We start from the raw sequence: 15,818 nt of genomic DNA, 5'->3' as shown, positions 1-15,818 counted from the left end.
CTGAATGAGTCAGTGCGTCCCGACGTCTCGCCCTAACCGGCCGGCTATTTCTGAGCGAGACGTCGGAAGTGGTTGTTAAACCCAGTGCTCGGTCGCACTTAACTTGAGAACCAGTGCTGTGAAATGGGGCGTGGAACGGGAAGGAGCTGATTGAGTGCCAGGTTTGAGTGCGTCCGATCAGCTTCTTTTAATGTACCCACCCTGAGGATGGAAGCAGATCCACTTTTTGAAACGCTTGTTCTGTCAGAAAGCCAGACGAGGGACGAAGCACAGGATATAAGCATAGGACGTGGAAGAATGTTGTACTTTATGAAGGGTTTCTAAATGTGTGTGGATCGACGTAGTTTTATTTGCAAGCGCAACCCCAAGTTCTCTCTCCTTCCCCTGTTCGAGATCTGTTCTGGGTACCACCCAGACTGTATCCCGTGCGTGCCATAGGCTCTTCCCGTGGGGATAAAGGGGCCGGGGCGTGAAGCTGACCACTCACCTCAAACTAGTGCCGAGATGGATAAAATGTGGATCTATACATCCATACCCCCATACGCCTTCATGGCTTAGTGCTTAAGTAGTTAAGCACAGGGACAAGTATGCACAATATCAGTGGTTCTCAACCTGTGACAGACGGCGGCCCGGTATCGGCCCGCGGCAGGGCGGTTGAGAAACGTTGCCCTATATGCTGCCATGGAGTAGAATCCATCTTGAGAAGCTAACAGTTGCTTAGCTAATGAAACTCCTAGCACTATGTTATTGAACCTGAAAGACTCTACCCCATGGTGCTTTAAAGTATGGGGTGGTGTCTATGTAGCCTTTTTTATATTTCTAGTGAGGTAGGACTAAGTCCCTTGTACTGCGGCCACTTCTGGCCTATTGTACCAGCCCCAGATGATAGGTGAGGGTGATTGTGGAGCAGTTGGTGGAATGAAGATTGGCAGGGGAAACCGAAGTACTCGGAGGAAACCTGCCCCAGCGCCACTTTGTCCACCACAAATCCCACTTGACCAGACCCGGGATCGAACCCGGGCCGCCGCGATGGGAAGCCAGCGTGTAACCGCTTGAGCTATGGCGCGGCCCTCTGTCTAACCTTGCTGTACTAACAGCAGCGACAGCGATAGCGGTATGCACCACCTGCTTTAACATTACAAAACCGTTATATTGTGCCCACATAGTGTGTTGCCATGGAGACAAACTGTTTCCTGTGAGGTACGAACTGAATCTAGTTATTGACAGGAACTTGGGCTTCGGAGTGTTAATGCGTTGGGTTCCGTTTGAAGCAATCTTTTCGAGTGCTATAAATATCTTACAATAGAATGAATGGTATCGATCGGGGCACCTCGTGGAGTGTGTGGTTGGGTGGTTGTTGATTTGCGCTCAGATCTGGTAATTGGACGCACAGCGTCGCTTGGTGCTCTGGGTTCGTAACGACTGAATCTGCTGGACTTTTTTTTTTCTGTGGCGCTACAGCCGCAATTTGGACCTAGGCCTGCCTCCATGAAACTCTCCGTTTCACTTCGGTTTACTAGATCTTACACATTCGGTAGGACTCCTTGGGCGAGTGATCAGCTCGTCGCAAGGCCTCTACCTGCAGACAAACACAGAAAAACGCACACAAACATCCATGCCCTGAGTGGGATTCGAACCCACGATCCCGGCTTCAGAGCGAGCGAAGAAAGTGCATGCCTTAGACCGCTCGGCTACCGTGACCGGCGCTGGACGTTTTAGCTGCATCAATTTCATATAGGCATGCACGACGTTTCATCTATTCTTATTTCCACGTGATCGTACTGAATTATCTATTATCATTTAAAGTAATTCCATGGAGCGGAATCCCGCTTAAAAAGCTGATAGTCGCTCAGTTAGTGAAGAAATTCCCCTCTCTTTATTCAGACCCTTTTCACCAGGATCCGCTACTGGTCGTTGCTCTAAGCCGGTTGAATCCAATCCACTTCCTCACCTTAGAGCAATTTTAACTTAATTCTGCCATTGTTCATCTCCTAGAGTTCGAACAAACCTTATAGAAGCAGACTGCAGTCGCCACTGGGTGAGGAAGTACACGCTGCGAAGTACCTCATCGTCCTCCTGGGTTCAGATATTCCCCTCAGCACGGTGCTCTGAAACACATTAGTGTGTGTTCTTCCCTTAATGTCAGGGACACTGTCACTCCCATACAGTATTCTCTTAGACTGAGAATAGCCATTCCAATGTCTGCGAATTGTATAATGTGTCAGGCTTCATAAAGTTCGGTTTATTTTAATTCTGTTTCGCCTCGTGTAGGATTTGAGGTTCTTACAGCTGTTATGACGGGCAGTTATATCTTGTGAAATATAACGCCGTGTAGTCCTATGAAAACTAACCGAGGTTTCGGAGGAACATGTCGCCTGCATCGTCAGGGTTGAAGAGTAAGCCACACAAGAAACAAGCACTGAAGCTGCCAACAACATCGGTTGACCTTCATCGGACCACGTGGCGTTGTATTTCATAAGACAGAACCCGTAATATTTAGATCTTGTGTATATATATTATTTATTGAGGTCATTGGATTTTTCAATTGACCTAGCACTTCCAGCCGCGCTATGGCCCTGGGATGGACTCAATCTCTACCAGAAATGAGTACCAGGAATCTTCCTGAGAGTAAAGGGCGGCCGGCGCGTAACGCTGACAGCCTTACCGCCATCTGTTAGCCGACTGTCTAGAAAATGTGGGAGCCTCGACGGCCTGTTACAGGGATAGCTATACCAATGTGGAGCACGCGGTAGCGTAGTTGGTTGAGCCACTGTGCGCCAAGCCGCAAGGTCGTGGGTTCGATTTCCGATGTCATTGGATTTTTCAATTGACTTAATTCTTCCAACCGCACTATGACCCTGGGTTTGACTGAGCCTCTAACAGAAATGAGTACTAGGAATCATCTTGGGGGGGGGGGGGAAAAGGGCGGCCGGCGCGTATGGCTGACAACCTTACCGCCATCTGTGAGCCGATTATCTAGAAAATATGGGAGCCTCGATGTCTCACAACCCTATGGGCCTCTACGGCCTATTAAAGGGGATAGCCTCACCTTTTCTTACCCTGTTCTCAAAACACCCTCAATCTGTGTTCATCCGCTAATGTGGAAGACCAAATTTTACACACGAAACTGCAGGCAGAATTACACTTCCGGGTATTTTAATTTTAACGTTCGTGTTTATCAGGCGGGAACACAGCAGGCTCTGAATGGAATGGCATTGCCAGAAATTAATCTGTCCTCACTTTCCTCATGAATCAAATTCTGACGTGTTACTGTCGTTGCCAGGTGTTCAAGCTATTAGTTCTGATGGTGAGTTGAAACATGATGGAGCGGCCGCAGTGCAGCAGTTCGTGTATTACGTGGACGGAGACGATGGTGGCCGGAGCGTCTAGCACGAACATAATGCCCACAAGCGCACACTGACACTGTGAGGTATCGATTTAACCCGGACTCTCGTAGAACACCACCGAAAGATTTCGCTAGAGAAAATAACATTAAGTAGACGTTTGTCTCTCAATATTCATGATTGTGGATTGAAATCAGTAGACAAAAGGCACTTATACAGTCACTGTCAACTCTGCTACTCCCCCTCCATTAGCCAAAGTTTAAAATTGGGGGAAAGTCAAGTTGTTTACAGTATAGGTTTTTAGTTGTACACTTAAACAATTACCGTAAAATTACATAAGCCTTTGTCCTGGTTTTGCGAAGGGTATGCGTTATTTGAAATACAAACGTTTTAATTTTTCAAATTTTACCTTAATATCTGCAAATCTGGTAACCAAACGAGCACCCTGAACACAATATCTGGATACAACAAGACCACCACACAAAAAGCGAACACGAAAAATACGCACATGTGACATAAATCCGGTACGCGACGAGAGAACACTCGTACCCTGCGAGAGCCTGGCTCTGCCGTGCTCATCACACAGGACTTGGGACTACACGNGAGCGCTACGCTATGTTCGCTACGTACGCTGTGTACACTCTGCGACGCAGTTAACATAGGGAACATAGCATACGTAGTGTACGGAAGTCTGTGTGGCCAGTCACACTGGCAATAAAGGGAGATATTTTTCTGTTCGTACAGCGAACATAGCGTACGTGGCGTTCTGTGTGGCAGAACCTTTAATCGCCGTGATACAACCCGAAAAGCGACGTACTGGGCGTGCTTTCAGATATGGCCACTTGGTTGGGAGTGGCAAGGGGCAGTGCACTGTGGGAGGGTCGGTGACGCACTGCAACTGAGATCCTGTTATAACCCATATTTACCCTATAATCCACTCGGGCCGCGCCATAGCTCAATCGGTTAGTCGCTGGCTTCTCAATGCGGCGGCCCGGGTTCGATCTCGGGTCTGGTCAAGTGGGATTTGTGGTGGACAAAGTGGCACTGGGGTAGGTTTCCTCCGAGTACTTCATTCCACCAACTGCTTCACAATCACCCTTAACTATCATCTGGGGCTGGTACAATAAGCCAGAGGTGGCCGCAGTACAAGGGACTTAGTCCCACCCCACTAGCAATAAAAAAAATGATACCCTATAATCCCTGTCTCAGTCAGTGGACTCGACAAAATCCAAAGGGCATTGTGTTCAGAACTCGTGACGAGATCTTGCGCCATGAAACGTGAAGAAATGTTTACTGCCACAGCCAGCAGAACATGACTTCTCGCTGGTGAAGCATAACGTCTCAAAAATATTGTGGGGTAGAATACTACCAAATTTCACAAAGTGGAGAAAAAATGTGATATATTTACAGATCCTCTAAGCAAAATAATTTTACATTTATGTCGTCATGCTTAGTTTCGAAACCAACACACTTGTTTATGTTTCAGTTGTCATGCGATACGGACTATACCCGTTTCCTTTGTTGCGCCTGCAGAACATCCGATGCTACCTCCATATTTTCCTGTCAGCTCACGCTTGCCATCCTATACACATACGGCTGATGGAATATCGAACACAAATCAATACAAGCATCAGAATCAAGAATGACGGAATTCGAGGAACGCCTCAGACCTCCGACTTTTCGGTGCACAATCGTTTGTTATGCTGATTTAAATCTATGATCATGAATATTTTATTCAGTTTCAGTCTCACAATATATGTATAAACCTAAGGTAAGTACACAGGTTCTACATTACATGTTTCGACCACCATTTACTGCCATCATCAAGCAGTAATTATAGTCGCTCTCAACTCTCTCTGCTATTCCCTTCCATTGGTCAATGTATACAATTGGGGGAAAGACGTGTTTACAACGTAGGGTTTAGTTATAAACTTAACAGACTGTAAATTATGTAAACGTTTGTCCTTGTGTTCCGAAGGGTATGAGTTATTCGCAATTCAAACTTCTTTTCATTTTGCAAATTTTGCCTTAAAATCTGCAAATGTGCCTCAAAATTTGTTTATAGTTAAAAGAGAAAATAGTTAAAATCAAACCAATACTATACTTCTTTTGGCTTGTTTTGGACTTCATCCATCGTCTGGTATGTAAAAGACAAAAGACCACGACGTTTCGGAGACTGGATCTGTCTCCGTCTTCAGGTCCAGTGATTGAGACTAGCTCTTTCTAACTGGCCCAACTAAGTAGGTCTATCCTTCCCTACCCACCTGAAGACGGAGACAGATGCAGTCTCCGAAACGTGGTCTTTTGTCTTTTACATACCAGACGATGGATGAAGTCCAAAACAAGCCAAAAGAAGTATAGTATTGGTTTGATTTTAACTATTTTCTCTTTTAACTATAAACAAATTTTGAGGCACATTTGCAGATTTTAAGGCAAAATTTGCAAAATGAAAAGAAGTTTGAATTGCGAATAACTCATACCCTTCGGAACACAAGGACAAACGTTTACATAATTTACAGTCTGTTAAGTTTATAACTAAACCCTACGTTGTAAACACGTCTTTCCCCCAATTGTATACATTGACCAATGGAAGGGAATAGCAGAGAGAGTTGAGAGCGACTATAATTACTGCTTGATGATGGCAGTAAATGGTGGTCGAAACATGTAATGTAGAACCTGTGTACTTACCTTAGGTTTATACATATATTGTGAGACTGAAACTGAATAAAATATTCATGATCATAGATTTAAATCAGCATAACAAACGATTGTGCACCGAAAAGTCGGAGGTCTGAGGCGTTCCTCGAATTCCGTCATTCTTGATTCTGATGCTTGTATTGATTTGTGTTCGATATTCCATCAGCCGTATGTGTATAGGATGGCAAGCGTGAGCTGACAGGAAAATATGGAGGTAGCATCGGATGTTCTGCAGGCGCAACAAAGGAAACGGGTATAGTCCGTATCGCATGACAACTGAAACATAAACAAGTGTGTTGGTTTCGAAACTAAGCATGACGACATAAATGTAAAATTATTTTGCTTAGAGGATCTGTAAATATATCACATTTTTTCTCCACTTTGTGAAATTTGGTAGTATTCTACCCCACAATATTTTTGAGACGTTATGCTTCACCAGCGAGAAGTCATGTTCTGCTGGCTGTGGCAGTAAACATTTCTTCACGTTTCATGGCGCAAGATCTCGTCACGAGTTCTGAACACAATGCCCTTTGGATTTTGTCGAGTCCACTGACTGAGACAGGGATTATAGGGTATCATTTTTTTTATTGCTAGTGGGGTGGGACTAAGTCCCTTGTACTGCGGCCACCTCTGGCTTATTGTACCAGCCCCAGATGATAGTTAAGGGTGATTGTGAAGCAGTTGGTGGAATGAAGTACTCGGAGGAAACCTACCCCAGTGCCACTTTGTCCACCACAAATCCCACTTGACCAGACCCGAGATCGAACCCGGGCCGCCGCATTGAGAAGCCAGCGACTAACCGATTGAGCTATGGCGCGGCCCGAGTGGATTATAGGGTAAATATGGGTTATAACAGGATCTCAGTTGCAGTGCGTCACCGACCCTCCCACAGTGCACTGCCCCTTGCCACTCCCAACCAAGTGGCCATATCTGAAAGCACGCCCAGTACGTCGCTTTTCGGGTTGTATCACGGCGATTAAAGGTTCTGCCACACAGAACGCCACGTACGCTATGTTCGCTGTACGAACAGAAAAATATCTCCCTTTATTGCCAGTGTGACTGGCCACACAGACTTCCGTACACTACGTATGCTATGTTCCCTATGTTAACTGCGTCGCAGAGTGTACACAGCGTACGTAGCGAACATAGCGTAGCGCTCTGTGTGGCGGAACCTTAAAGCAGTAAACGTGGCTGCTCTGGACATGTCCGTCGTCTTGAGGATTTTCATTGAAACAACTTCTCGAAATCTTCAGTGTATCACAGGTGTCCGTAGAGAGTGTTGAGAGCAACAGGGTAAAGTTGTTTCTGTGCTTAATTAACTGAGCACCACTCCATTAAGGCGTGTGGGGAAGTGGAGGTATAGCTTCATTTTTGACCTCGGCACCAGATGGAAGCGAGTGGTCAGTTTCATGCCCCGGCCGATTTACCTCTGGTTCCTTTGAGTAGGAGTCTGGGAGAGTTGCTGTTTGTTACCGCGCGGTCTGAGGCATGAACTGCCTTTGCCCGCTCTAACACTGGGGTCATGGGTTCGAATCCCACTCGAGGCATGGATGTCTGTGAGTCCTGTGCAGGTAGCGGCTCTGCTACGGTCCTATTCCCCATCCAAGGAGTCCTACCGACTGACTATAACTTATTACTTCATGGAGGTGAGTTCTTGAAAAGCCACTAGTTATTCAGCTACTCAAGAACTTCCAAACATTTTATGGAACCCGACTGTTCATTGCCTTGTTCACAAGAGCCCCTCCACTGGTCCCTATCCTGAGCTAGATCAGTCCAGTCCATACCACTCCATCCTATCTCTCTAAGGTCCATATTAATATTGTGGCGTGCCGCCAGTAAGGCCGGACTGTAGAACGTCCATTGCTGGTCAACGGCATTGTGGCGTGTCGCCAGTAAGGCTGGGCTGTAGAACGTCCATTGCTGGTCAACGGCATTGTGGCGTGCCGCCAGTAAGGCCGGACTGTAGAACGTCCATTGCTGGTCAACGTCTAGCAATACCTAGGCAACGAAACATAGACCGTTGCCTATGGAAGTACTTAAGCAAGGGAAGACCCAAGAACGAAGACACTCCACCGGGAATAGCGGTGAAGGAGTATAGCCATTGAAGAGGGAACGTGAAAGGCGTTGCTGAGAGTGATTATATTTGTGAATGTGAACTAGTTATTGTCCAATAAACAGTTGTCTGATCCGAAACCCATTGTTTCTTGTCGCGTTATCTAGGAAAGACGCGACAGTATTACTCACCAACCAACGTCTTGGTCTTCATTCTGGCTTTCCCACCCATCCTATACGTATCCCCCTCCCCATCCGTGCTACATGTCCTGCCTATCTCACCCCCCTTGAATTGATCATTATAATTATACTTATCGAAGAGTATGAGTTACAAAGCTCTTCATGCAGTTTTCTCCAACCTCCTGTCACTTCATTCCTCATCGGTCCCAATGTTCTTCCCAGCACCCACATTTCGGAATTAATTAATCCTGAATGGCCTAATGTGTGTGGAAGGAGAAGAAGGATAAATAATTGAGTCAGTTCCAGGCACCGTTGTCAGGAGCACAGAGACTCAGGCTCTAGTTCCACCAGCGCCCGTGTGGCGTTTCAGCGAACCGTTCATCGGTCTTCTGACTCCATTTAAACTGATGGTTCGCCAAGACATGGAAGGAACCTCGGCGTAACGAGATCGGAGCCGAGAGTCCACCCCACGCCGGGCCATATCTGTGTGCAAACACTGGTCTGCCCATTGTTGTATTTAAACGGTTTATCTTGCAATTGCACGCCCATTTACTTCTTCTCGACTCAGATCTCTTTACGAAGCTCTGTCTCCGAGTCTGTTATTTGGCTCCGCCGAGCAGGTTCGTTAGCCATCGCATTTATTCATGTATCGTAACATTTAAAAGTTTGTAACGTTAGCATTTTAATAGTTATTTTGTTTCAGGACACTATGTATCATATTTTTTACTTAAAACAATATTTCGGAGACTGGATTATGTCTCCGTTTTCAGGCGATTCTGTCTCCGCCTTCAGGTGAAGCCTACTCCTGAAGGCGGAACAATCAAGTCTCCGAAACGTTTTAAATAAAAAGAGGACAATGGGTAATGTCCAGAAACAATAATTGTGTTCATGTCTTATGAGGTACTGTGTTCGAATTCCTGCTGGGATGTCGGCTATCATGACTGAGGTTTTCGGGATTTTCCTAAGACCCTCCAGACAAATACCGAGGTAGTCGACCACCATTGCTTTCTTGCAGATCCTTTCAAATGCCTCTGCCATTCGACGCTATATAATTTGGCTACTGACACCGTCGTGAAATAAGACACAAAGGAAAATTCTTATCTGTAAACGCATTTTCGTTCTTGAGAAACTGATAGCATGTCATACATAAAAATTTCCTGCCCTTTTTTTCACCCCCCCCAGAACATTACCATGTCCATAGTGGACACTGTCCACGGCTGTTTCAACCAATCCACGCCCACACGGTATGATTCATTAAAATTAATTCTGGTATTAAAGTCACGTGTTTGCCTCCATGCCCTCTCCGATCCCTTTCCTTGAATATATGCCACTATAAATTTATATGCTTCCCATGTGCTGCATGTCCGGCCCAGCAAATCGCCTTCACAGTTTCCCACCGATACGGATATTAATTCCTGTAACTTGCGTCTTCTTTTTCCCTGCGAAATCGGAGTCATAGTTACTGTACAACTGGCGGTTTACCGCCACTCAGTCCGTCTTGACCCCAAGCCCTTTGAGGCTAACGACCAGAGTTTTTTTTTTATGAATTAAACCTTTGCTGTCATAGTCCTTATGTATCATCCTCTCTGACGAGAGGATTGGCTTTTCTTTTCATGAATATGCTTCGCCTTTTTCAAGCGCACACTTCGCACATATAGCGTGTTATTAAATTTTTCGTTTTCACTACACACACAGGCTTTGCAGAGCAGATCATGCCTAACTTACATATCTTATGCTACAATGACAACTTAGTCACTGCCTTGCGAAGCGTTAATTTTGTGTGAATATCAAGATTTAATTCGTACCTCCATAACAACCACCATCCGCGGATGATGATGTGCTGGACGGAACATGGCGCAGCGTGTCACCATGTCTCGACCTTTGTGTTCCAGATGACCGGCAAACGAACCCGGAGTTTTAAATGCGCGGTGCATCAGAGGGACCGCGAGGTGTGCAGCGAAAACGACTTCCACATCCTGGTGCAGGAACCGCCCGTCTTCCGCAGGTGAGTGTCCGTCCATGTTGGTATGGAGAGTGGCCGCACATATTGGTACGGCCGAGTGGGTGTGCAGATTGATACAAAGAGTGGCTGTACAGGTTGGTACGGGCGAGTTGGTGTGCAGATTGATACAAAGAGTGGCTGTACAGGTTGGTACGGGCGAGTGGGTGTGCAGATTGATACAAAGAGTGGCTGTACAGGTTGGTACGGGCGAGTTGGTGTGCAGATTGATACAAAGAGTGGCTGTACAGGTTGGTACGGGCGAGTGGGTGTGCAGATTGATACAAAGAGTGGCTGTACAGGTTGGTACGGGCGAGTTGGTGTGCAGATTGATACAAAGAGTGGCTGTACAGGTTGGTACGGGCGAGTGGGTGTGCAGATTGATACAAAGAGTGGCTGTACAGGTTGGTACGGGCGAGTTGGTGTGCAGATTGATACAAAGAGTGGCTGTACAGGTTGGTACGGGCGAGTGGGTGTGCAGATTGATACAAAGAGTGGCTGTACAGGTTGGTACGGGCGAGTTGGTGTGCAGATTGATACAAAGAGTGGCTGTACAGGTTGGTACGGGCGAGTGGGTGTGCAGATTGATACAAAGAGTGGCTGTACAGGTTGGTACGGGCGAGTTGGTGTGCAGATTGATACAAAGAGTGGCTGTACAGGTTGGTACGGGCGAGTGGGTGTGCAGATTGATACAAAGAGTGGCTGTACAGGTTGGTACGGGCGAGTGGGTGTGCAGATTGATACAAAGAGTGGCTGTACAGGTTGGTACGGGCGAGTGGGTGTGCAGGGTGGTGCAGGCGTGACCCACTCAGTGGGTGCTACTTTTTCGCGTTCGCTGGACATCACACACCTATCCTGAGAACGTGCAGGAAATTCTGTTCCTTGTTTTCCCTCAGTCCCTCCAGTCAGATACCGGTATAATACCTTAAAATGGGCCAGGACCGCTTCCGCATTATTTTCCAATTCATTATACACCGACTGTTCTGTCTCTTCATTTCTGTGTACTCTGAACTATGGCGTCAAGTAGACCAGATACAAAGGAAGGTGCCTGAAGAAGAGCTTTCAGCATACAGAGGTCTGTTGATAGCTGTCCTACTGAAGCTGCTGCCACAGGAGATTCACACAGTGCTGGGTTCGATGCCCGTGGGATTTATAGCTTAGAAATCTCAAATGTGTATACATTGTGGCTGAAGTGTCTTTGAGAGTACGTCACCATTGACTAGTGACGTAGATTGTGACACGTCATCGTAATAACGTTACCGGAGGTCATTTTTCAACAGCCGATAGGAACCAGTATCACCATACTGTTAATTTCGTTGAACACAACTTTCCGTGGGGTTGGCTATCCAGTGCATGACTAGTCGGACATTCGTGGCAGACCACAGACGCGTTACAAGGTGACTGACTGTATGCTGTTAACCATTTTGATTATACGTCAGAATAATCTGTTATCACGACTAAGTTGTTTCCTGATTTTGCTCCAGCCCTCCGGACATATCGACTTACTATCAAGTTTATCAGCGCTCGTTTGTTCTTATGTATAGTCTGCCAGCGCCTTCCCGGGCGGGTCCAGTTGCTCTGTGGCCCAGTTACCGGCTCAGGCAGTGCGTTTATAAACCAAAGGTGAACCATTCTGGACACTTGGCGTCATTAAAGTGTTTATTGCTGTAAGTGATCAGTGGCGGCTCTTTGCCACAAGAAGTATGGCGTGCATGTTTGGTGGAGAGTGGGCTACCAGACAGATATTCTTCCACTTGGATCAGCTGATGTCTGTATATAAATACGGCGCCTGAAATAGTCTCACCTGAGTTCGCTTATTGACCTCAAATCCAAGCCAAAGCGCGTGTGAAATGTGTCGCTGCCCCGCTCGCGTGTTTCAGTGCCGTTGTGCTGGCCACCCCAGCGTCTTCGGAAACCTGGGCACAGCGCGCACAACCGTGCTGGGAGGGCTGCCCCCCCCCCACCTCCGCCCCAGCTCCCTCCCGGTCCTTACTTCTCATTTTTCTCTACAGCTTTTACCCCAAGCATATTTCGCCCCTGCAAACATTTAGCGAGTTACATTCGAGATGCGCGCGCAGAAACGCGTGTAGGTCTTCATGTGAAGTATCCGTTACTGTTGTCCGATTTTGACCAGTACTGGAACGCGTGGACAGATTCCTATACAAATTACACTGTTCTGATATGCGCATTCGGTCTGTTTATAACTGGACAGTGGGCTGTTCATGAACTGAGACTGAAAGTTACCACGGAAATAGGCCGCACCATAGCTCAAGCGGTTAGTCGCTGGCTTCCCACCGCGGCTGCCTGGGTTCGATCCCGGGTCTGGTCAAGTGGGATTTGTGGTGGGCAAAGTGGCGCTAGGGCAGGTATTCTCCGAGTACTTCGGTTTCCTCTGCCAATCTTCATTCCACCAATTGCTCCACAATCACCCTCACCTTTCATCTGGGGCTGGTACAATAGGCCAGAAGTGGCCGCAGTACAAGGGACTTAGTCCCACCCCACTAACAATAAAGAAAAGGTTGCCACGGAAATATTCTTTTTGTACAGTCGACACGGAAGGGGTTGAAACAGGACACGTCTCTTTTCATTTTTGTGCTCTCCCTTAAGAGTATAGCGACTAGGTACGGGCTTGACCAAGGGGTCAGAGTTTGAGTTCCGTTGGGGGCAAGATGTTGCACTTCTCCATGTCCAGACCGGCACTGGGGCCTACGCAGTCTCATATGTAATGAGTACCGGGGGTTCTTTCCTCCGGGGCAAAGCGGCCGGGGTGTGAAGCTGACCACTCACAACAAACGCCGAGGTCAAGAAAACGTGGCTCTATAAACCCACTCCCCCATACGTCTTCATGGCGTAGTGCTTAATTAGTTAAGCACAGGGACAACTTTATTTTTTTTATATTCTTTAGAAGTTAAAAAGACAGCCTGATAGGGATGTCATGTCTGCCTGTCTGTGTTGTATGTAGTATCGAACCATTGAGCGGGTTATTTTGAAGCTCGACATTGGATATTTTTGTTATTATATTTGTTAACTTTTTATCTTTTGTTTCCTTCGACGCAGTTGCTCATGGATACGTCATATACTGTAAATCTGCCAGTACTTTGAGCTCATCTGCTGTTCTCGCCAACACTGGCCAGTGTTTTTATTTGTGAATAATTTTCTCCTTGTGTACCATTACATTGTATACTGTTGTGCTATTATTCTTTTCGGTATGAGAGACTTTCACTCAAAGTTATCTAATAATTTCTGTTGGAGGCAAGCTTTATGTGCTGCAAGCCGGAAGGTCTCAGATTTGATTGCGATGAGGTCATTGGTTTTTCCAATTGACTTAATCATTCCAGGCGCACTATTAAAAGAAATGAGTACCAGGAATCTTCCTGGTGGTAAAGGGCGGCCGGCGCGTAAGGCTGACAACCTCACCGCCATCTATGAGCAGACTGTCTCGAGAATGTGAGAGCCTCGACGTCCCACAACCCTATGAGCCTCCACAGCATGTTACAGGGATAACTTTACTTTTTTTTTCTAACAATTGTTAAATGAACTGTCGGATGTTTCGGTGTACAGGTTGCGCCTTGAATGCTCGGGGCTTGGACTTCGATTTTGCAACGAGACGCCAGCTCTCCTGAAAGATGCGTTACGTGATGTTCTCACGTCGTTTAATTCTTGAAATATTACATTAACATAGGCCACAGCCACTTTTATTTTAAATTCCTTGTTCGGAATACAAGGAGTCGGGATAGCTCGGTCGGTATAACGACGGGCTACGGGCTGGAGAGCCCGAGTTCGATTCCCGACATGGCAAGATTGTTGTCCATAACGTCCAGATCGGCTCTGGAGGCCCCATCCACCGGGATGACCCGGCTGGAGCGTGAAGCTGACCACTTACCTCCATCCGAAGTCAAGAATGGTGGAACTGTATCTCTACTCCCCTCATACGTCTTCATGGCATAATGCTTAATTACGGGAACAAGTTTACCCTCTTTTACCTTTGTTCAGAATCGCTCTACTCTTCAGCTGCATCAGTCGTTGCAGTTGATAAATCATTGTCCAATAAACAAAGAGATGTTAACACATTGCAGGATGGTGCGCATTATTGCGGACGAGTTCCTGACGGAAGAGAGGGACCGGAAGTACTATGCAGACCATTACACCTGCTGCCCGCCGCCGCTCTTCATCCTGCTCATCACACTCATAGAGGTGAGCAAGCCAACCGTCGCCTAGCAATAGACAGAAGCTGTGTCTGTACGGGGCTGCAGCCGTCTCAGAGGAAGCATCGGACAGTGGTAAGGTCGTCCACGCTCCCACTTTCTCTACAGATGACGGTGAGGTTTCCAGCCTTACACGCCTGGCGTCCTTTACCCTCAGGAGGATTCCTGGTACTCATTTCTGTTAGAGGCCGAGTCGACTCCAGGACCATAGTGCGGTTTGAAGGATTAGGTCAATTGAAAAATCCATTGACCACCATCTGCTTGTAGAATTGTGCCTCAACCAACTACGCTATCGCGTGTCCTCAGACACTGGTAAGGAGTTCTCTTAAATGTATCAACCTATTTTTCAAATGCGTTTTCTGTGTTCATTTTTATGTTACTACATGTCTTGGGCCGCGCCATAGCTCAAGCGGTTAGTCGCTGGCTTCTCACCGCGGCGGGCCGGGTTGGATCCCGGGTCTGGTCAAGTGGGATTTGTGGTGGACAGAGTGGTGCTGGGACAGGTTTTCTCTGAGTACTTAGGTTTCCCCTGCCAATCTTCATTCCACCAATTGATCCACAATCACCCTGACCTATCATCTGGGGCTGGTACAATAGGCCAGAAGTGGCCGCAGTACAAGGGACTTAGTCCCACCCCACTAGCAGTAAAAAAAATAGTACATGTCTTAACGGTGATTAACATTGGTTTACTGCAGATTCAGAACTGTTTCTGCATTATACAGACTTGTACTGCCGCAAATATGCGACACAGCTGGCTTGATACAGATGCATCTCTGATACTTTACTTAATTTCATATAAAATCATTTACGTATAGTGTAAGGTAACTTGTAGCCAGCGAAGGAAGCGGTAGGAGATAAGACGAGACATGAGCATACATGGGAAATTATCTCGATCCTAATACCAACCTGTCAGTCATTCATTTAACTGAGTCGGTGTCGGGAAACGGGACAACCACGAGAAGAGTTGTCGCTTTATCTGTTGGTTGCTAGACTGCTAGACTGTGTCCGCTTGATGATTGGTCGTGTGTACTAGCCACAAGGCCAGTCTTATCTCGGAGCAGCGAGGATAGAGAGTACAGCACTGCCCAACGAGAGTTGCAACATACAGATTATTTCCATTCTATCGTAGCCCACCTGTCAATCGCCCTTGCATCAGTGTCTTCAGTTGCATTATCATCCTCAAGTTTCCTACGTATTCAGTGTTTCTTGTCTTGTCTAAGCGTATATATCAGCCTCCTGCCTTCACTCGTTCTATCTACACGGACTGTCCATCTCCCCAACTTGCATCAGTCTCTTCAGTTGCATTATCATCCTCAAGTTTCCTACGTATTCAGTGTGTGT

General features: G+C 46.8%; 1 protein-coding gene across 1 annotated transcript in view; it reads left to right on the top strand.

The window, feature by feature from the left end:
• The window catches only part of LOC111873424 (rhomboid-related protein 3-like), a gene marked incomplete at its 3' end in the record, with an annotated part of 270,772 nt that extends 256,306 nt beyond the window's left edge, over positions 1-14,466 (top strand). Inside the window, exons 5-6 of the mRNA XM_023868140.2 lie at positions 10,166-10,278; positions 14,349-14,466. Coding sequence (XP_023723908.1) covers positions 10,166-10,278; positions 14,349-14,466 — 231 coding nt within the window. The remainder of the gene's footprint in view (positions 1-10,165; positions 10,279-14,348) is intronic.
• Positions 14,467-15,818: the final 1,352 nt, after the last annotated feature.

The sequence above is a fragment of the Cryptotermes secundus genome, unplaced genomic scaffold, assembly GCF_002891405.2.
Source record: "Cryptotermes secundus unplaced genomic scaffold, Csec_1.0 scaffold276, whole genome shotgun sequence".
NCBI classification, from domain to species: domain Eukaryota; kingdom Metazoa; phylum Arthropoda; class Insecta; order Blattodea; family Kalotermitidae; genus Cryptotermes; species Cryptotermes secundus.
This window is presented reverse-complemented; position numbering and strand designations above follow the sequence as displayed.